General features: G+C 41.7%; 1 protein-coding gene across 1 annotated transcript in view; it reads left to right on the forward strand.

The window, feature by feature from the left end:
* Positions 1-21,681, forward strand: part of LOC127572394 (A disintegrin and metalloproteinase with thrombospondin motifs 3-like) — a 299,522-nt gene that overhangs the window by 175,204 nt on the left and 102,637 nt on the right. The window contains 1 exon segment of the mRNA XM_052019585.1: positions 293-492. Coding sequence (XP_051875545.1) covers positions 293-492 — 200 coding nt within the window.

Below are 21,681 nucleotides of genomic sequence, written 5' to 3' on the forward strand. Positions count from 1 at the left end.
GCATTGACTGTCATAAATTTATGAGATTCTGTCGAAGACATCTTGGCAGATTGCTTCAGTGCATCATGTAGTTAATGAGACGTGCCATCATAGTTGGAATAGAACTTTAACCTAATTATTTGTGTGCTGGCCAAATTAAATCTTTTCTGCTGGGTGGTGATTTCACAGATGTAATACATACTTCCAATATTTTATTTAGAAGAAAGCTGCAAACGTTTGATTAAATAGTTACATGCTGTAAGAATCCACTCAGATTCAGTTTGTGCTAAACACTGATCATGTTTGTTGACAGGATCTGAGTTTGATGGGCTTGGTGACCTGGACCATATGTATGACAAGATTGGCAAACGATTGGATGAAACCTTGAGGCAACGGAGACATGCAAAAGATGATGACTACAACATTGAGGTGCTTTTGGGAGTGGATGACTCTGTAGTGCGGTTCCATGGGAAAGAACATGTCCAGAACTACTTGTTGACCCTAATGAATATAGTAGGTATCTATACTGTGATGCAATATCTTCAAAACTTCTGAATTGGGGTAAAAATATCCAAAATTATGGACTTACATAGTTGCTGCAGCAAGTTGCATGATTATTTTGCAACTTATTTGTCATTTCTAGGATGCTACATAGTATTTAACTTCCAATCAGAAATCTTTTACAGATCTATTAAGACTGGCGGTATTTTTTTTGAAAGTAAAGGATTTGGTATTTTCAGATACCACATCTGTTTGTTCCCGCATTGCCTCCATAGTTTGCCAGTTACCCATGATATTATAAATATGACTCCACAAATTTGCATTAGGTGTTAGCTGGCTCAGTGGATGCAATGTTTTCTCTAAATCTTTTCTAAAAGTGTAGCGAGTTACAACACAGGAAGACTACTCATCCATTTTTCTTAAGCTTTTTCCTAGACTAACAGAAAAACAACCCTACAGCTCCATGCTCTCCCTCCAATTCTATTGCTTCAAATATTTATGAAGCTTTCCCCCAGTAGATGTAATTATTTATGACCAAGCTCCATATAGCAAACCATTTTATGGTTCAGTAACTGTGTAAAACCCTAACTCTAACTTCAAATGATGAGAATTTTAAACTGATGATACCTTTGTGATTGACTCCAAACCTAGATGAAATAATTTTTCCCAATTCACCCTATTGAAATCCTACGTAATTCAATCTTCTCTAAACCTTGTGTTCTCCAAAAACAGCAGCTTTCATTAATGTGCCTATAACGTAAGGTGTTTCAGAGGGACATAACAGTCATAATTTTATATCAAGCCACATTGAGATACAGAGCTGGGGAGCACAGAAACAGGCCCTTTGGCCCAATTAGATCATTAGATCATAGAGTCATATTCCTTCATGCCAACCGAGATATGCTAATCCCATTTACCTGCATTAGACCCATATCCAAGTTCAAGTTATACTTTATTGTCATTCACCCATATACTATAAAACGTATGGAGGAATGAAATGTCGTTTCCCCCAGACTCACACAACAGAGGACATATGTAGAACAGAGTACATACAATAAACACAGACAAAAAAATTGTGCAAGTACAAATAGTGCAAAACGGTATATACAGGATACAAAATTAGTGCAGGGTTAGTGCAAAAGTGAGTTGGACGAAGAAAATACAGAACTCAGTGTGTTGCACTAAATGTAAAAACATGTTCAGTAGCAGCCAAAGTTACCTGTCCAAATGCCATTTAAACACTGGGAGCTTAGTGTATCTACCCATCACCCTCTGTGTGAAGAACTTGCCCCTCAGGTTGCTTTTAAATTTATTTCCTCTCACCTTAAAACTGAGCTGTCTAGTTTTAGACTGCCCTTCCCTGGGATAACAGCCATGGAGGGTAAGTCACAGGTGTGCTAGAGCCATGAGATCAGATATAAGGAGGCTTAGGCCTGTGTAGGAGTTGTGGTATTCGTGACTGTGGCAAGAATTGCCATTGCAGCGGGGAAGATAGTAAAGTAGTACAAGGCAGAAAAGACCAGAGACAGAATTATCAGATAGGAACCCCATAACAATGGTCATGTTGAGAAGTGAAGTGAAAAAAAGAATTATTACTTTGGGGGGACATCCTGTAGCAGTGAACAGGTAAGGCAGGGTACAAGAGCACAGATTAAAAAAAAAATTAAAAATTGCAGATGCTGGAAATCTGGTATAAAAATTTATTTATCAAGTCTTGCAACATTAACTCTGTTTTTCTCTCCACAGATTCTGCCTCATCTGACGAGCATTTCCAGCAATTTCTGTTTTTGTCATTAGTGTTTCAACTAAATTGTGAGCCTGAGGAGTTTAAAATTAAGATCCAAGATTGAGGGCAGTAGCAGTAGGGTCATGTCGCAGGTGGGGAAACACAAGGCCACAAGTACAGTGAAAAATCCAGTGAGAGAGAGAAGTTGCTTCTTCTGTTATAAGGAGGCATGGGATAAAAACAGAAAATGCTGGATGCACTCAGCAGGTCAGGCAGCAACAGAGGAAAGAGAAACAGAATTAACTTTTGAGATCTGAGACATTTGGTCAGAAATGGGACAGAGAGAAAACAAGTCAAGAAAACAAGCAGTGGGGGAGAGAAGGGTACAACAAAGGAAATTTCTCTCATGGGGTGCAACCAAATGGGTTAATGCAGTTAGAGTCAATTGTACTTTTTTGTCTTTTGCTGATATCAGGGCTGTGGATATGCCCAGCAGTCCAGATTGTGCTAATAGAAAGAGAATAACTGAATGAAAACCACAGATGACTGACAGGCAGAAATGGTCAGTACCAATACTGATAGAAAGCAAGAATGAATTAACTACAGTCAGAGAATTTGATGTTGAATTTGGAAGGCTGCAGTGAGGTGTTGTTGCTCAAGCTTTCCTTGTGCCTCATTGTATTAGAGAAGGAGGCCCCAGCCAGACAGATCAGAGTGGAAGTGGGACAGTAATTAAACTGGCGGGAAAGTGGGAGCTTAGGGTCATTTCTGTGGACTGAATTCAGGTGCCCTGCAAAGCAATCTCTTAATATGCGTTTGGTTCTCCAATGTAGAGGCCACATTGTGAACAATGAATGTGATATGCTGGATTGGAAGAAATGCAAATGAATGCACTTTTCCATTCACTTGGAAACGTCATTTGGGTCACTAGATGGTGGGTGGGAGGGAGTACTAAGTGCAAGGAAGAGATTAACATGAAGAAGGATAAAGAGGACATGAGAAGCCTCTGTGTGAGTTTGGATTAGGTGCATTAGATGCACAGATGTTATACAAAATTCTTTTTCTGAACAATTCTAATTTATCATTTTCAGTCAGCTGCATAATTTTCCAGAACAACTACAATTAATTGGAAGGTTTTCATTTTCCAAACTCAGCCACATTACAAGCAATACAGCCCAAGAAAGATTGGACACAGATGGAAAGTCTTGGCAAATCATGTGTTGGGATCCTGGTGATGACAGAATTGAGTGTATCTCAAAAATGTCAGATCACCAAGACTGAAGACAATTTGTGCGGGCCATACTGTAGGGAAGATGAATATCCCATAAAGAGACCATAATATCAGAGGAGGCCTAGCCCAGAGGCCATTTTTCCACAGAAGGAATTTTGTTGGCTCTTGCCTTTCATTCACTTGGCGAACTGAATGTCTGATGAAGTAGCATATAGTTCACCGTAGAGGAGTGACATGAAATTCACATGAATTTCCGGGTTGGAGATCCTGTCCTGCAAGGACCCAGATTCACCATCTCATTGACTAATGGTACGCACTTGGGAAAAGGAGCTCCATATATTTTAATTTAAGAACAGTCAGATTTGATCTTGAAGAGAAAGGAGATTGAAGACACATTATCAAAGCATTGATAGAAGGAGGGATAAATTAGTAGGGATTAAAAGATGATAGCATACACTGAGAAGGCACTGAGAGTTGGGAATACATTGACAAGATATTGGACAATACATTGAAAAATGGAGATCAAATAAAGAACTGTCTTTTCACAAGACCTACCATAGTTTATAAATATTCAGATGGTGATGTTTTGTGGTAGAATGTAAGAACACCTTTGTGGTTTGGAAACTATCTCATCCTCTAAAACTTCCTGTTCATCTTAGCAGAAGTGCTTTCCATGCTGGATAATGCATCCAATTGGAAAATAATATGCAAAAACATATTTTTAATCATTTTGGGCTAAAAACAGTTGGGATGGAAGACTGGATGTGTTGGAATCTCCAACACCTGCAGCTCTTTACTCCGGAACACAAAGAACTCCTGCCATGGGAAAGCATCACGGTTATCTGCGAGGAAGAAATGTAATGGAGACAGCAGGGAATTTCCCCTTACTCATCAGCAAACAGACACATGGCAGGATTAACTAAATAATTAATTTGTAAATTTATTTGGTACCAATGACATAGATAGGAAGGGGGATGAGGTCCTGAAAAGTGAGTTTAGGGAGCTAGGCAGAAGGCTGAAGAACAGGACCTCAAGGGTAGCAAGGGTAGCAATCTCAGGATTGCTGCCAGTGCCACGTGATAGTGAAGCTAGGAATAGGAGGAGCTGGCAGATGAATGCGTGGCTGAGGAGTTGGTGCAGGGGGCAAAGATTTAGATTTTTGGATCATTGGGATCTCTTCTGGGGAAGGTGGGATCTGTACAGAGTGGATGGGTTACACCTAAACCCGAGGGGGACCAGTATCCTTGCAGGCAGGTTTGCTAGTATGGTTTGGGAGGATTTAAGCTAGTTTGCGAGGGGGATGGGAACCAGAGGGAGAGGTTAGAGGAAGAAGTGCATGGGAAAATGTCAGATCCAACGCGTAGAGAGGCTTTGAGGAAGGAGAAGCAGAGTATAGGGTATAAAAGTAGAAAGATGGATAGGCAAAAGTGCATTTACTTAAATGCAAGAAGTATCAGGAATAAGGGCGATGGGACTATGATATTGAGGCTCTTGCAGAGACTTGGCTGTCACCAGGGCAGGAATGGATATTGAATATTCCTGGATTTCAGTGTTTTAAAAGGGATAGGGAGGAGGGGGAGAAGAGGAGGAGGGGTGACATTACTGGTCAGGGACACTATTACAGCTGCAGAAAGAGTGGATAATGTAGAAGGATCCTCTCTAGAGTCAGTATGGGTGGAAGTTAGGAACAAGAAAGGAGCAGTTACTCTACTGGGAATATTCTATAGGCCCCCAGGTAGCAGCAGGGATACTGAGGAGCAGATTGGGAGGAAGATTTTTGGAAAGGTGCAAGAATAACAGGGTTGTTATCATGGGAGACTTCAACTTCCCAAATATCGATTGGCACCTGCTTAGTACCGATGGTTTAGACGGGGCAGAGTTTGTTCAGTGAGTCCAGGACGGATTCCTGTCACAGTATGTTGACAGACCGACTAGAGGGAATGCCATATTGGATCTAGTATTAGGTAATGAACTGGGTCAGGTGAGAGACCTCTTGGTGGGTGAGCATTTGGGGGACAGTGACCACTGCTCCCTAACCTTTAGCATTGTCATGGACAAGGATAGGAGCAGAGAGGACAGGAAGATATTTAATTGGGGAAGGGCAAATTATGAGGCTATAAGGCTAGAACTTGCGAGAGTAAATTGGGATGACATTTGTGAAGGGAAATGTACTATGGGGATGTGGTCGTTGTTCAGGAATCTCTTGCAGGATGTTAGGGATAAATTTGTCGCGGTAAGGCAGAGAAAGAATGGCAGGGTGAAGGAACCGTGGGTGACAAGAGAGGTGGAACAACTAGTTAGGAGGAAGAAGGCAGCAAGGATCAGATAGGGCTCGTGGGGAATATAGGGTAGCAAGGAAGGAACTTAAGAAGGGGCTGAGGAGAGCAAGAAGGGGACATGAAAAGGCTTTGGCGAGTAGGGTTAAGGAAAATCCCAAGGCTTTTTACTCGTATGTGAAGAGCAGAAGGATGGCGAGAGTAAAGGTAGGTCCGATTAAAGACAAAGGTGGGAAGATGTGCCTGGAAGCTGTGGAAGTCGGTGAGGTTCTCAATGAATACTTCTCTTCAGCATTCACCAAGGAGAGGGGTCTTGATGAAGCCGAGGACAGTGTTGGTAAGGTTAATGTTGTAGAGTATGTAGATATCAAGAGAGAGGATATGTTGGAGTTGTTAGAAAATCTTACGGCAGATAAGTCCCCAGGGCCTGACGGAATATTCCCCAGGCTGCTCTGTGAGGCAAGGGAGGAGATTGCTGAACTGTTGGCTAGGATCTTTGAGTCCTCGTTGTCCACGGGAATGGTACCAGAGGATTGGAGGGTGGCAAATGTTGTCCCCTTATTCAAAAAAGGAAGTAGGGATAGTCCAGGGAATTATAGACCAGTGAGCCTTACGTTGGAAGCTGTTGGAAAGGATTCTTAGAGATAGGATCTATGAGCATTTAGAGAATCATGGACTGATTGGGGACAGCCAGCATGGCTTTGTGAAGGGAAGATCATGTCTCACAAGCCTGATAGGGTTCTTTGAGGAAGTGACGAGGCAGATTGATGAGGGTAGTGCAGTGGATGTGGTCTACATGGATTTTAGTTAGACATTTGACAAGGTTCCACATGTTAGGCTTCTTCAGGAGGTCGGAGAGCATAGGATCCAGGGAGGCTTGGCCCAGTGGATTCAAAATTGTCTTGTCTGTAGAAAGCAGGGAGTTGTGGTGGAGGGAGTTCATTCAGATTGGAGGGCTGTGACTAGCAGTGTCCCCCAAGGATCAGTTCTGGGACCTCTACCTTTCGTAATATTTATTAATGACTTGGATGAGGGAGTAGAAGGGTGGGTTAGCAAGTTTGCAGACGACACAAAGGTCGGTGGTGTTGTAGATAGTGTGGAGGACTGTCAAATATTGCAGAGGAATATTGATAGGATGCAGAGCTAGGCTGAGAAGTGGCAGATGGAGTTCAATCCAGAGAAGTGTGAGGTGGTACACTTTGGAAGGACAAACTCCATGGCAGAGTACAAGGTTAATGGCAGGATTCTGGGTAGTGTGGAGGAGCAAGAGGGATCTGGGGGTTCATATCCACAGATCACTGAAAGTTGACTCACAGGTGGATCGGGTAGTTCAGAATGTTTATGGGATGTTAGCTTTCATAAGTCGCGGGATTGAGTTTAAGAGCTGTGAGGTAATGATGCAGCTCTACAACACTCTGGTTAGACCACACTTAGAGTACTTTGTCCAGTTCTGGTTGCCTCATTTAGGAAGGATGTGGAGGTGTTGGAAAGGGTGCAGAGGAGATTTACCACATGCTGCCTGGTTTAGAGAGTATGGATTATGAGGAGAGACTAAGGGAGCTAGAGCTTTACTCTTTTGAGAGAAGGAGGATGAAGGGAGACATGATAGAGGTATACAAAATATTAAGAGGAATGGATAGAGTAGACAGCCAGCACCTCTTTCCCAGGGCACCAATGCTCAATACAAGAGGGCATGGCTTTAAAGTAATGGGTGGGAAGTTCAAGGGAGATATCAGAGGGAGGTTTTTTTACCCAGAGTGTGGTTGGGACATGGAATGCGCTGCCTGGGGTAGTGGTGGAGGCAGGTACGTTGGTTAAATTCAAGAGATTGTTAGATAAGCATATGGAGGAATTTAAAATAGGGGAATATGTGGGTGGAAGGGGTTAGATGGTCTTAGGCGTGGTTTAAAGGTTGGCACAACTTTGTGGGCCGATGGGCCTGTATTGTGCTGTACTGCTCTATATTCTGTTTAGCACCAGAATTAGGCCTCACCTTAGTTTCTTGTAAGAATGGAATGTTGTGATTTGGAATGAAAAGCATGTCTGTGGAAGACCAACAGGATAAATTTATGATATTTCAATCGGACTATTTTTGGTAGCTAGTCTCAAAATCAGACATGTTAATTAAATACAGCCGCTTACATTAGTACCACTTACAGGAGCTTTGGTATGTCCTTTTAGGTGGAATGTTTTCAATTATATGTTTTAGATCTGACCTTGTTAAAAGCAGTTACAGTCTGTATGTTTTAGTATTTTTCTTTCAAGATTTTCTTTCCAAAATAATTTTAGGCCATAGCATAGACTAATCATCCTCCTCCATGTCTTTGCTATTCCAACTCAATTCAAAACTTTAACACCAGATTTATTGTGTAACCTAGAAATGGTGCTTAAACCACTCCCCTGAAAAATCATTAAAAATTCATTTGGTAAAGCTTCATAATCAATAATTCAAATGACTTTGATCAGACCTCATCTATTCTGGTCATTTTAATCATATATGTATGGTTTCAGTAATCTTTTCCCTCGAGCAGTGCAATAGGTTTGGCCTCAAGCAAGCCCTTTTCTCCTTCACTTCCAGTCCTCCCATTTTTGTCCCTTTCCTGAACATCCCCCCCAACCCCCACTGCCTAATTTTGTGCCCCTCCACTTCCTGGTTCCATCCACCCATCATCCACATGTTTCACCCAGCGGATCCCCTCCCCCATCTGATTCCATTTGCTGATTATCTCTCCCTTAATGGTTCTCGTTAACACCTTCCTTACTTATCAGATTCCACCATTGGTTGACTTTGTGTCCTTGCTTATCACCCTCCAGCCTCATCTCTGCCTTCACTCCCCCCTCTTCCACCTAGCTCCTTCTGCCCATCATCCACCTCTCAACCCTCTCCCTCTCGTTTTTATACCAGCTATCTTCCCTCTCTATACTCAGTCTTATTGCAGGGTCTCAACCCAAAAGATCAATAATTCCTTTCCCCCCACTGACATTGCTCGACCCGCTGAGTTACTCCAGTAGTGTGTTTTTTGCTTCAAATTCCAGCATCTGCAGACTCTTGTGTCTTCTTGAGGTGACTTAGGGGGACAGACAGGAGATTCTGTGGTCGCGAAAGAGACACCAAGATGTCCCGGGTGCCAGGGTCAAGGATGTCACAGAGCGGCTGAAGAACATTCTCAAGGGGAAGGGTGAGCAGCCAGAGGTCGTGGTGCGCATTGGTACCAATGACATAGGTAGAAAGGGGGAAGAGGTCCTGCACAGTGAGTATAGGGATTTAGGAAAGAAGGTGAAAAGCGGGACCTCGAAGGTAGTAATTTCTGGATTACTCCCGGTACCATGTGCTAGTCAGGGCAGGAACAGAAAGATAGAATAGATGAATGTGTGGCTGAGGAACTGGTGCAGGGGGCAGGGTTTCAGGTTCTTGGATTACTGGAACCTCTTCTGGGGCAGGAGTGACCTGCACAAGGGAGATGGGTTGTACCTTAACTGGAGGACTCTCAATATCCTGTCAGGGGGGTTCATTGGTGCAGCTTGGGAGGCTTTAAACTAGTTTGGCAGGGGGATGGGAACCAGAGCACCAGGTAAAAATGTGGAGGGATTGAGGAGAAGGTAGATGTCATGACCAGTAAGGAAGGGCAGGCAGGAGCAACGTGATATACACGATGGGATGGACGGGTTGTAGGGTGTTTATTTTAATGCTAGGAGTATTAGGGGTAAAGGTGATGAACTTAGATGCAGACAGATTCAAGACAGATGGGGTGAAGTGTATTTTAATGCTAGGAGTATTAGGGGTAAAGGTGATGAACTTAGATGCAGACAGATTAAAGACAGATGGGGTGAAGTGTATTTTAATGCTAGGAGTATTAGGGGTAAAGGTGATGAACTTAGATGCAGACAGATTAAAGACAGATGGGGTGAAGTGTATTTTAATGCTAGGAGTATTAGGGGTAAAGGTGATGAACTCAGATGCAGACAGATTAAAGACAGATGGGGTGAAGTGTATTTTAATGCTAGGAGTATTAAGTGTGATGAGCAGTACATGGAACTATGATGTTGTGGCCATTACAGAGATTGGTTGAGAGAAGGACAAGATTGGATGCTTAATGTTCCAGGGTTTCGATGTTTTAGAAAAAATAGAGAGGGAGGTAAAAGGGAGGCAGGGGAGTTGCACTACTAATCAGGTACAATATCACAACTGCACTCAGAGGGGACATAATGGAGGGCTCATCCATTGAGTCTATATGGGTAGAACCCAAAAGTAAGAAAGATGCACTTCCGTATGATATAAGCTGACCTTTTTCAGAGCCCTTTCAATAACCCTTGAATACAGAGGAGTGGAGTTGATGACATAATAATGTTTTTTTTCTTTTTAATTGAAGAAATATCAGTCCAGTTATTTTTGAAGTTTTTGTTTTTTTTGGTTTATTATCTATATTTTTTTGACTTAGGGGTTCTTCTTTCATATAATTAAATTTCATTTCTTTTCAATCTTTCCTTTTGTGTTTGTTCACTTAATAAGAGAACGAGAGGTCTAGATTCCTTTCTTTTTACTCCTTGTGATTATATATATTAACTGTTATGATTGTTATCCTGATCTCTGCACCATATGTATAATTACTAATGTTATATACATTATTTTGTACTAATTTGAAAATTAATAAAAAGATTGAAAAAGAAAAGAGTGAAAAAGAAAGAAAGGTGCAATCACTCTGATGGGATTATACTACAGACCCACCCCATAGCCACCAGGACATTGAGGAATAGATATGCAGGCAGATTAAGGAGAGGTGTAAAACCCACAAGGGTTGTTGTTATGGGTGACTTCAACTTCCCCAGTATAGACTGGTAACTCCTCAGTGCAAGAGGTTTTGATGGGGCAGAATTTGTTAGGTGCATCCAGGAGGGTTTCTTAAATCAGTCTGTAGATAGTCCAACAAGAGGAGGGGCCATACTGGATTTTGTATTGGGTAATGAGACCGGCCAGGTGACTGACCTTTCAGTGGGAGAACATTTAGGGAACAGTGACCACAACTCCTTAAGTTTTAAGATGACTATGGACCTTGCAGGAGAGTATTACGTTGGAGTAGGGCAAATTATAAGAGTATTGATAGGAACTAGGGAGAGTTAATTGGGAACAGCTGTTTTGGGGCAAGTCCATGTCAGATGTAGAGAGTGTTTAAAGACCAACTGCTCAGAGTACAGAACAGGGATGTTCCAGTAAGAAGGAAAGACAAGGCTGGCAAGGTAAGGGAACCTTGGATGTTGAGAGTGGTGGTGAATTTAGTAAAGAAGGAAAAAGGAAGTGTATGTAAGGTTTAGGAAGCTAAAATCAAATGGAGCCCTTGAGGATTATAAAGAAGCTGGAAAAGAACTCAGGAGGAGAATTAGGAGAAGAGCCAGGAGGGGCCATGAAAAATCCTTGGCAAGTAGTATTAAAGGGCAGGCACGGTAGTGTAGCGGTTAGCATAACACTATTACAGCGTCAGTGACCCGTGTTCAATTCCGGCCACTGTCTGTAAGGAGTTTGTACATTATCCCCGTGTCTGCGTGGGTTTCCTCCGGGTGCTCCGGTTTCCTCCCACATTCTATAGATGTACGGGTTAGGAAGTTGTGGGCATGCTATGTTAGTGCTGGAAGTGTGGTGACACTTGCAGGCTGCCCCCAGAACACTCTACGCAAAAGATGTGTTTCACTGTGTGTTTCAATGTATGTGACTAATAAAGGTCACTTAAAAGCATTCTATACATACATCAAGAGCAAGAGGATAGCTAGGGAGAGGGTAGGATCACTTAAGGATAAAGGAGGGAACACATGCTTGCAAGCAGAGAATGTGGGCAAGGTCCTAAATGAGTACTTTGCATTCTTATTTACCAAGGAGAAGGATGGTGAGATCAGTGTGGAACGTGCTAATATCCTAGGGCATTTTGAGATAAAGAAAGAGGTAGTGTTGGGTCTCTTAAAGAACAGCAAGGGCCTGAAGGGATATACCCCAGTTTATTGAGAGAGGCAAGAGACAAGATTGCTGGGGACTTGACCAAGATCTTCGTGTCCTCTCTGGCCACAGGTGAGGTCCCGGAGGACTGGCAAGTAGCTAATGTTGTTCCGTTATTCAAGAAAGGAAATGGGGATAATCCTAGAAACTATCGACTGGTGAGTCTCATGTCAATGGTTGGGAATTTACTGGAGAGGATTCTTAGGGATATGACTTATGAGCATTTGGAAAATCGTGGCCTAATTAGAGACAGCCTGCATGGCTATGTGGGAGGCAAGTCATGTCTTACGAACTTGATTGAGTTTTTGGAGGAGGTGATCAAGGTGATTGATGAAGGTAGAGCTGTGGCTGTGATCTACATGGATTTTAGTAAGGCATTTGACAAGGACACTCCTGTGAGGCTAATCTAGAAGATTAAGATGAATGGGATCCATGATGCCTTGGCTGTTTGGATTCAGAGTTGGCTTGCCCATAGAAGACAGAGGGTAGTCGTCAATAAGACTTATTCTAGCTGGAGGTCTATGACTAGTCAAAGACCTCCAGCTAGAATAAGTTCTATTGCTCATTGTGTGAAGGATGTGGAGGCTTTACAGAGGGTGCAGAATACATTTACCAGTGTCCCGCAGGGATCCATACTGGGACCTTTGCTGTTTGTGATATATATATATGACCTGGATAAAAATGTGGATGGGTGGGTTAATGGGTTTGCAGACAACATAAAGATTTGTGCTGTTGTGGATTGCACAGAAGATTACCAAAGGATACAACAGGATATAGAACAGTTGCAGAGATGGGTGCAGAAATAGCAGTTGGAGTTTAATTCGGCCATATGTGAGGTGGTGCACTTTGGGAGATCAAATGTAAAGGGACAGTATACTGTTAATAGCAAAACCCTTAACAGTGTTGATGTACAGAAGGATCTTGGGGCTCCCTAAAGTGGCTTCACATGCTGATAGGGTGGTAAAGACAGCATATGGCATGCTTGCCTTTATTAGTCAAGGCATTGAGTTCAAGAGTCGGGAAGTCATGTTGCAGTTTTATAAAACTCTAGTTAGGCCACATCTGGAATATTGCATTCAATTCTAGTCACCTCATTGTGGGAAGGATGTGGAGGATTTGCAGAGGGTGCAGAAGACATTGACCAAGATACTGCCTAGATTAGAGGGCATGTGCTATGAGGAGAATTTAGACAAACTTGGGTTGTTGTCTCTGGAGCAGCAGAGGCTGAGGGGAGATCTGATAGAGGTTTACAAGGTTATGAAAGGCATGGATAGAGTAGACAGTCAATATTCTTTTTCCCAGGGTTGACATGTCTCATACAGAGGGCATGCAAATTAAGGATAGTGGAGGTAAGTTCAAAGGAGATGTGCAGGGCAAGCTTATTTACACAGAGTAGTGGGTGCCTGGAATGCACTGCCTTGGGTGGTAGTGGAGGCAAATAGGATAGAGGTGTTTAAGAGGCTCTTAGATAGGCACATGAATATGCAGAGGATGGAGGGATATGGACTAATGTAGGCAGAATGGATTAATTTAGTTAGGCATTTAAATACTAGTTTAATTAGTTTGACACAACATTGTGGGCCAAACGGACTGTTCCTGTGCTGTACTGTTTTATGTTCTAGGAATCATCTTCCACCACTCTCTTTCAAGCTGTGTGTTCCAGATAATAACAATGCCTGCATAAAATAATTCTCATCTTTGTCTCATCTGGTTATTTGGCATATATCTTAAACCAGTGTCCTCTGATTATTACCTTTCCTTCCAGTGATACTAGTTTCATAAACCTCTCATAATTTTGAACATCTTTATGAAATCTTCACTTCATCTTTACTTAAAGGCTGACAGCTTTAGGGCAGTATTCAGGAACTGGAAGGAATCTTCAATACCCAACTGTGACTGAGTAATTCACAGACAGGCAAATTGTGGTGTAAAAGAATGACATTTGCTTTAATAGCAGAATTAAAGATTAAAATATGAATATATAAATTAACTTAGGGTTATTAACATTTCTTTTCCAGTTTGTTGTCTTTAACTATGCAATGCTCTTTAACTCATTGCAGAGATTATGTGTAAGGACTCTGTATTCAGATTAGTTTAGCCATCTGAGGTTTTTCCTCTGTCTTCTTATGTGTGAGTATATTGGTGCCATCTGTGGTTTGATATTGTAGCACTCTGATTTCTACAGCAAAAGGTTGTGGGTTAGTCCAGTTTGTAAGAAAAGAGCCTATGATTTTAGCCTGTAGTGTAATCTTGAGGAATTGCTTGTCACTCAAATGAGATCCTGCTGTACCTCTCAGGTGGATGTACAAGATCACACAGCAAGCTTCAAAGATAATGGAAGTTCTCGGCAGTGTTCTGGCCAATGTTTGTCATTGTATCAATATCACTGAAGGATAGAATACATCATCAAAGGGTTATGCTAGAAATGCATACAAAGACCACAACATATTGTAGGAGAGAGGTGATTGCACTGGGAAGAGGGCAGATTAATATGTGAGGATGTTGCCTGGGCTGGAAAATTTTAGCTGTAATGAAAGGTATGTTGTCTTCCGGAACAAAAGAGTTTGACAGGAGATTTAATTGAGCTATAAAATTGCAGTATGTGGGGATTAGCTAAAGTAAATAGGAAGGATCTGTGTCCCTGGCTTAGCTGGCAAAAAACAATTGCCATAGATTTAAAGATTTAAAGTAATTGGTAAAAATTTAGAGGGGACATTTTTCACCCATTTGGTGGTATGGGCCCAGAATTTGCTGCTTTAAAGGATGGTGGAGGTAGAAGCCTTCATCACATTTAAAAACTTATTGGAAGTATGCCTAAAAGGCTGTGACCTGCAGGGCTAAAATTTCAATCCAGGGATTAGATTGTGTAACACATTTTTGACCATAGCAAACATGATAGACCCAGTGACATCCTTCAAATTCTGCAACTAAAACCGTGGATCATCTGGTCATCATCACCAAATTATTGTTGGGAACTTCCTGTGCATATATTAGCTGCCACATTTCCTGTGTTTAATTGCTTATTTTATATTCGTTTTTGGCAATCCCTAATTGGCATTGAGAAAGCTGCTTTCTTGAACCACTGGAGTCTTTCTGAAGGTCCTTCAATTCTTTTGGTTAGGGAGTTCCAGGATTTAGATCCAGTGGCGATGACGACTGGTGACATATTTCCAAATAAGGATGATACACAATGTGGAGGGGATCCTAAAGGTAACATGCATGTGCTCCCTTGAACTTCTTGGTGGTAGATTTAGTGGGTTTTATATGTGCATTTGAAGTAGTCTGGAAGACTAGCAGCGGTGTATTTTGTAGATGGCAAGCACTGCAGCTTCTGTGGGCCAATGGTGGAGGGATGAAAGCTTAGGATGGTTGTGGGGTGCCAATCAAGTGAGCTGCTTTGTCCTGGATGATGTCGAGCTTCTTAAGAGTGATTGGTAGGCAGTGGAGAGTACTCCATTGCACTCCTGACTTCTGCCTTGTTGATAGTGGAAAGGCCTTGGGTGTTAGGGGTAACTTGCTCACTCCATCCCTGAGTTGCTTTTGTAGCTACATTGCTTACAAGGGCTGGTCCAGCTGAGTTTCTAGTCAATGGTGACTCCCAGGATATTGATGGTGGAGGTCTTGGGGATGGTAATGTCACTGAATGTCACAAGTAAGTGGTTAGACTCTTTCTTATTGGAGATGGTTATTGATTAGCATTTTTGTGGCATGAATATTACTTGCCTGTTATCAGCCCATACCTTAATATTGTCGTAAGTGTTGGCGCCTGCAGGCACTGGCTGCTCCAGGGTAGTGATGTGGCCTTACCTGGAGTACTGGGCACAGTTTTGGTCCCTTTATTTAAGAAAGGATATACGGGCATTGGAGGCAGCCCAAAGGGGATTCACCCAGTCATTTTCTGAGACGAGAGGTTGTCTTATCATGAATAGCCAAAGACATTAGATCTATATTCTTTGGAGGTTAGAAAACTGAAGAACTAATGCAGTGAAGCAAAAACAGAAATGCTGGTAGAACTCAGCCAGTCAAGCAGAAACTGTGGAAAGAGAAACCAGTTAAGGTTTCAAGTCAAAGACCTTTCACTTTTCTCTCCACGAATGCTGCTTGACTGGCTGAGTTTTCCAGCATTTCTGTTTTTTTTAGATTCCAGCATCTGTAGTTTTATTTCTTTCCATCCCGTTGCAGTGAAGTCCTGAGGCTGGGATAATTGAACTCTGACAATCACAAACATCTTCCTTTGTGCGAGGTATGACTCCATCCACTGGGGTGGGTTTCCTTTGCACATTAACTTCAGTTTTACCAGGGTGCCTTAATGCTAGGTTAATATCAAGGTCAGTCACTCTCACTTCACCTCAAGAAATTGACTTTTTTGTTCCATGTTTGGACCAAGATCTGAAGCTGAGTCATAGGGTCATACTGGCCCACTGAGTCTGCAATGGTCATCAAACACCCATTTACACTAATCATACACTAATTTCATTTTATTCTCTCCATTTTCCCATCAACTCCCCCTCCCCCCACCTCCGTTTTAACCTGCACAACTAGGGGCAATTTTCAGTGGACAATTAACCTAGCAACTCGCATACCTTTGGATGTAGGAGGAAACTGGAGCACCTGGAGGTCACAAAAAGAACATGTAAACTCTACACAGACAGGCCAGAGATCAGGATTGAAGCCAGGTTGCTGGAGTTGTGAGGCAACAGGGCTGGTAGCTACACCACTCTGCTGCTCTAAGTGGTCCTGGCAAAACTCAAACTGGGCATGGGTGAACAGATTATTTGTAAAGTAAATACTACTTGACAACACTGTTGATGATGGTTTACATCACTTTGCTGATGATTGAGGGTAAACTGATTGGGTGGTAATTGTCCTGCATTTTGTATACAGGACATACCTGAGCAGCACGGTAGCGTAGCAATTAGCGCGACGCTATTACAGCGCCAGCGATTGGGGTTCGATTCCTGTCCCTGTCTGTAAGGAGTTTGTACGTTCTCCTGTGTCTGCATGGGTTTCCTCCGGGTGCTCCGGTTTCCTCCCACATTCGAAAGACGTATGGGTAGGTTAATTTGGGGTTTAAAATGGGCGGGGCGGACTCGTTGGGCCGAAAGGGCCTGTTACCACGCTGTAAATAAAATTTAAAAAATATTAAATATTTTCCACATTGTTGCTGTTGTAACTGTACTGAAACAGCTTGGCTACAGATGCAGCTAGTTCTGGAACACAGGTCCTCAGTAAAACAGCTGGGAGGTTGGAGAGAATCAAATTGGCTGGAGGTTGGCTTTTGCAATGTTGGTATCTCAGGAGGAAGCCAAGCTGGATCTGTTCATCACTTCTGGCCAAACATGGAGGCTGTGTAGTGTTCTTAAACAGGAAGCTCCAGGATTTTGCTCAGTGCTGATGAAGGAATTGTAGCCTTTATCAAGTGTGAAGAGTGTGTCTTGAAGAGTAACTTTGAGATGGTGGTGTTCCTATACGGTGCTGCCCTGATTTCCTACTTGGGAGTCACAGGTTTGCAAAATGCTGCTGAAGACACATTGGTGAGCTGCTACAGTAAGTACTGTGGCACACCGAATGTGGATGAGGTGTATGCATTTTAAGTCACTGCTGATTTTAAAGATACTGCTTTGTTGGATAACATTTAACCTTGAATAATCGGGTTTCCTCCGGGTGCTCTGGTTTCCTCCCACATTGCAAAGACATACGGGTAGGTTAATTTGGGTTTAAAATGGGCGGCGCGGACTCGTTGGACCGAAAGGGCCTGTTACCACGCTGTAAATAAAATTTTTAAAAATTTAAAAGAAATAAAAATTAAGCATAATTGTAACACATTTTTATTATCAAACGTCCCAAATACATTCCAAGAGAATATATTACTCACAATGAAATGTGCCATATTTTGAATATTGGCTTGAAAGAAAGGCTCTTTTAGATATTGCAATTCATGACCTCAAGACCTTGGCAGCCAGTGAAATAACTTTGAAGTGTAATCATAGATGCAATGCAGGGAATGTGACAACCAACCAGTGCACATGAAGCTCCCACAAACAGTATTTTGAAACTGATGCTAATTTTTTTTCTTAGGTTGCATAGTAAATACATGTATAATTTTGTTGAACAATTCTGGAGCTGGGGGGAAGGGGGGACTTTTTTTTACTGTGATGTTACATTTTCTTGCAATGTTGCAGTATTGCTCCTATTGGATTGTTTTGTTGTGTCTGGTTTTGTTGCCAATGCAGTTTCTTTAAGGCACTGTATCTACTCAGATACTTCCACATATGCATGCAGTGATAACTGGCGGCTTGCTAATCCTGATCAGTACCTCAATAACATCTCCCTGTGAGAGTTCAAATGTTTTTTTAAATTACCATCAAAATCTAAAACCCAGCCAAAGTAATGAAATAGTGGTGTTTTGCTAAATAATACATCAAATACTGTCTGACAAATGCTGATTTATAATTTATTTAATATGCACAAATGAAGGTCTAGTAATTGAACCTCCAGGTCAGCCAACCTGTGGATGCTAGTTAAAGGCACCCAAGCAGGGACTAAAAACTGAGACACTTTGGCAGGCTCTGCAGTGGAGGGCAAAAAGGGCAACGGATTGTTGCTTCACTTAATGTTCTCATGTTCCTCAGCAAACAGGGAAAGTGGGCCAAGGAATGCTTTCCCTGGAGAGGAGGAGGTTAAGAAGGGACATGATTGAGGGATATAAAATTATGAGGGCTGTAGAAAGGGTAGACTGTAACTATTCCCCATATCAGAAGTAGATAAAACAAGAGGACACAGATTTAGAGTAAGGGGTAAGAGATTTAGAGGAGATCTGAGGAGGACCTTTTTCACCCAGAGAGTGGTGAGTACCTGGAATACACTGCCTGAGAGACTGGTGGAAACAGAATTGCTGACAGTACTTATGAATTGTCTAGACAAACATTTGAATCACCTCGGCATACCTCATTTATACAGTGCTCCAGCTGAGGTCTGACCAATATTTTATGAAGTAAAAGTATAACTTCCCTGCTCCTGCATTCAATGCCCTGATTAATGAAGGTCAGTATCCCATATGTCTTGAATAACCTTGGCACAGAAGGCGATAGGCCAAGTGCTAGAAGATGGGATGAATGCAGATGGGTGCTGACTGGTTGGCATGGACACGGTGAGCTGAATGGACTGTTTTATGCTGTATGACTATGTGTCACTTTATCTCAGGAAAGTGTGATTATGTAGAGCATGGTATAGCTGGCAAGATCACTTAGTGAACAAACGTACCTTGGTATAAAAAATATGTGAACCATTTAAAATGATGGCTTTGCACTGACTGAAAGTGATAAGCAGCTCTGAATGTCTTTTGTATTGCAATAATCAGAATTAACATAGATCCACATCTGTAACCACCTTGAAGCTTCTGCCATCACAGACTTTGGCTGAGATAATCATCTGTTCAGAGATTTCCTGATGATTAAATTAAACAATTCCTCCTGTTCTTTGCAGGATCATAATTCAAAAGGTTGTTGATATAGGTTGTAAAAATGATCTACTGGTATTGTTTTATTATTGTCACTTGTACCGAGATACAGTGAAAAATTTGTCTTGCATACCGTTCGTACAGATCAATTCATTACACAGTGCATTGAGGTAGTACAGGGAAAACACAATAACAGAATACAGAGTAAAGTGTAACAATATTTCTCAGGACTCCAAATAATAAATAGAAGAGTAAATTTCTTTTTTTTCCACTCACTGTTGCCCATTTAAAAGATAAAATGAGATTCACATAATAAAAATAAGCTTCAAAGCCACATGTACTTCAAAACAAATGGTTGTGTTCCTAGAGCATTCCTCTTAGTATCAAAGAACAAAGCACACTGAAGTACAGTAGTTTTATCTTAAAAACTTGTAAAAGGAAGATAAAAGGAAGGTAAAAGGAAGATCTCTGATGGTGCCCATCTCTCTTTCCTTAGAGAGCATTATCCATTAAGAATCGTCACTCCACCCAAGTCTGCACTTGGTACATTGCAGCATATGACCCCATCTAATCCCACTCTCCTGCCCATTTCTATAGAATTCCTTTCTTTCCCCAAGTAACTCTCTTTAATTTTCCTTTTTAAAAGATGTATGGACTACACTTCAATAATGGATTATGGCAGAAAATACTATGATTCAAGGATCCTAAATGAATGTGTTTTGCTAACCTCCCCTTTAATTCTTTGAGGTTCCCTTAAATTTATGCTTCTAGTATTTATTTTTTATCATGTCCCCTGGGACTGGGCTTGCTCCAGTGTATGTATGCAGGATGTAAGTTGAAGATAGCAATCTTCAAATTCCTAAACAGACACAGGAAGAGATTAATACACTCAAGTCAGCTGCCACATACCCTGCATTACAACAGTGACTGCATTGCAAAAGATTGTTCACCAGCTGTAAACAAAAATTCCTGGGATTTCCTAAAGTCAGGACAGGTAGCATGTCAATGTGAGTTTTTTCTTTTAATACAGTGGCATGCAAAAGTTTGGGCACCCCTGGTCAAAATTTCTGTTACTGTGAATAGCTAAGCGAGTAAAAGATGACCTGATTTCCAAAAGGCATGAAGTTAAAGATGACACATTTCTTTAATATTTTAAGCAAGATTACTTTTTTATTTCCATCTTTTACAGTTTTAAAATAACAAAAAAGGAAAAGGGCCCGAAGCAAAAGTTTGGGCACCCTGCATGGTCAGTACTTAGTAACACCCCCTTTGGCAAGTATCACAGCTTGTAAACGCTTTATGCAGCCAGCTAAGAGTCTTTCAATTCTTGTTTGGGGGATTTTTGCCCATTCTTCCTTGCAAAAGTCTTCTAGTTCTGTGAGATTCTTGGGCTGTCTTGCATGCACTGCTCTCTTGAGGTCTATCCACAGATTTTCGATGATGTTTAGGTCGGGGGACCCTTTTTTCTACAAACTTTCCTGCGTCCTCACCACAAAATTCAGTGTAAGAAGTTTGCAAAGGAGCATCTAACCAAGCCTAATGCATTTTGGAAACAAGTCCTGTGGACTGATGGAGTTAAAGTAGAACTTTATGGTCACAACTTTATGTTTGGAGAAAAAAGGGTGCAGAATTTCATGGTCCCAAAATAGAACTTTATGGTCACAACTTTATGTTTGGAGAAAAAAGGGTGCAGAATTTCATGAAAAGAACACCTCTCCAACTGTTAAGCACGGGGGGTGGATCGATCATGCTTTGGGCTTGTGTTGCAGCCAGTGGCACGGGGAACATTTCACTGGTAGAGGGAAGAATGAATTCAATTAAATACCAGCGAATTCTGGACGCAAACATCACACCGTCTGTAAAAAAAAAGCTGAAGATGAAAAGAAGATGACTTCTACAACAGGATAACGATCCTAAACACACCTCAAAATCCACAATGACTACCTCAAGAGGAACAAGCTGAAGGTTTTGCCATGGCCCTCACAGTCCCCCGACCTAAACATCATCGAAAATCTGTGGATAGACCTCAAAAGAGCAGTGCATGCAAGATGGCCCAAGAATCTCACAAAACTAGAAGACCTTTGCAAGGAAGAATGGGCAAAAATCCCCCAAACAAGAATTGAAAGACTCTTAGCTGGTTACAGAAGGCACTTACAAGCTGTGATACTTGCCAAAGGGGGTGTTACTAGGTACTGACTATGCAGGGTGCCCAAACTTTTGCTTCGGGCCCTTTTCCTTTTTTGTTATTTCGAAACTGTAAAAGATGAAAATAAGAAGATAATCTTGTTTAAGGTATTAAAGAAATGTGCCATCTTTAACTTTATGCCTTTTGGAAATCAGGTCATCTTTTACTCGCTTAGCTATTCACAGTAACAGAAATTTTGACCAGGGGTGCCCAAACTTTTGCATGCCACTGTATATATCAGTAGCCTGAATTAGGGCATGGGGGCATTATTTCAAACTGTACGTATTAATCAAAGCTTGAAAATGTACTAAACAATAAGGAGGCTGGCAGTACACTAAAGA

This window comes from Pristis pectinata, chromosome 7 (genome assembly GCF_009764475.1).
Source record: "Pristis pectinata isolate sPriPec2 chromosome 7, sPriPec2.1.pri, whole genome shotgun sequence".
Lineage (NCBI taxonomy): Eukaryota > Metazoa > Chordata > Chondrichthyes > Rhinopristiformes > Pristidae > Pristis > Pristis pectinata.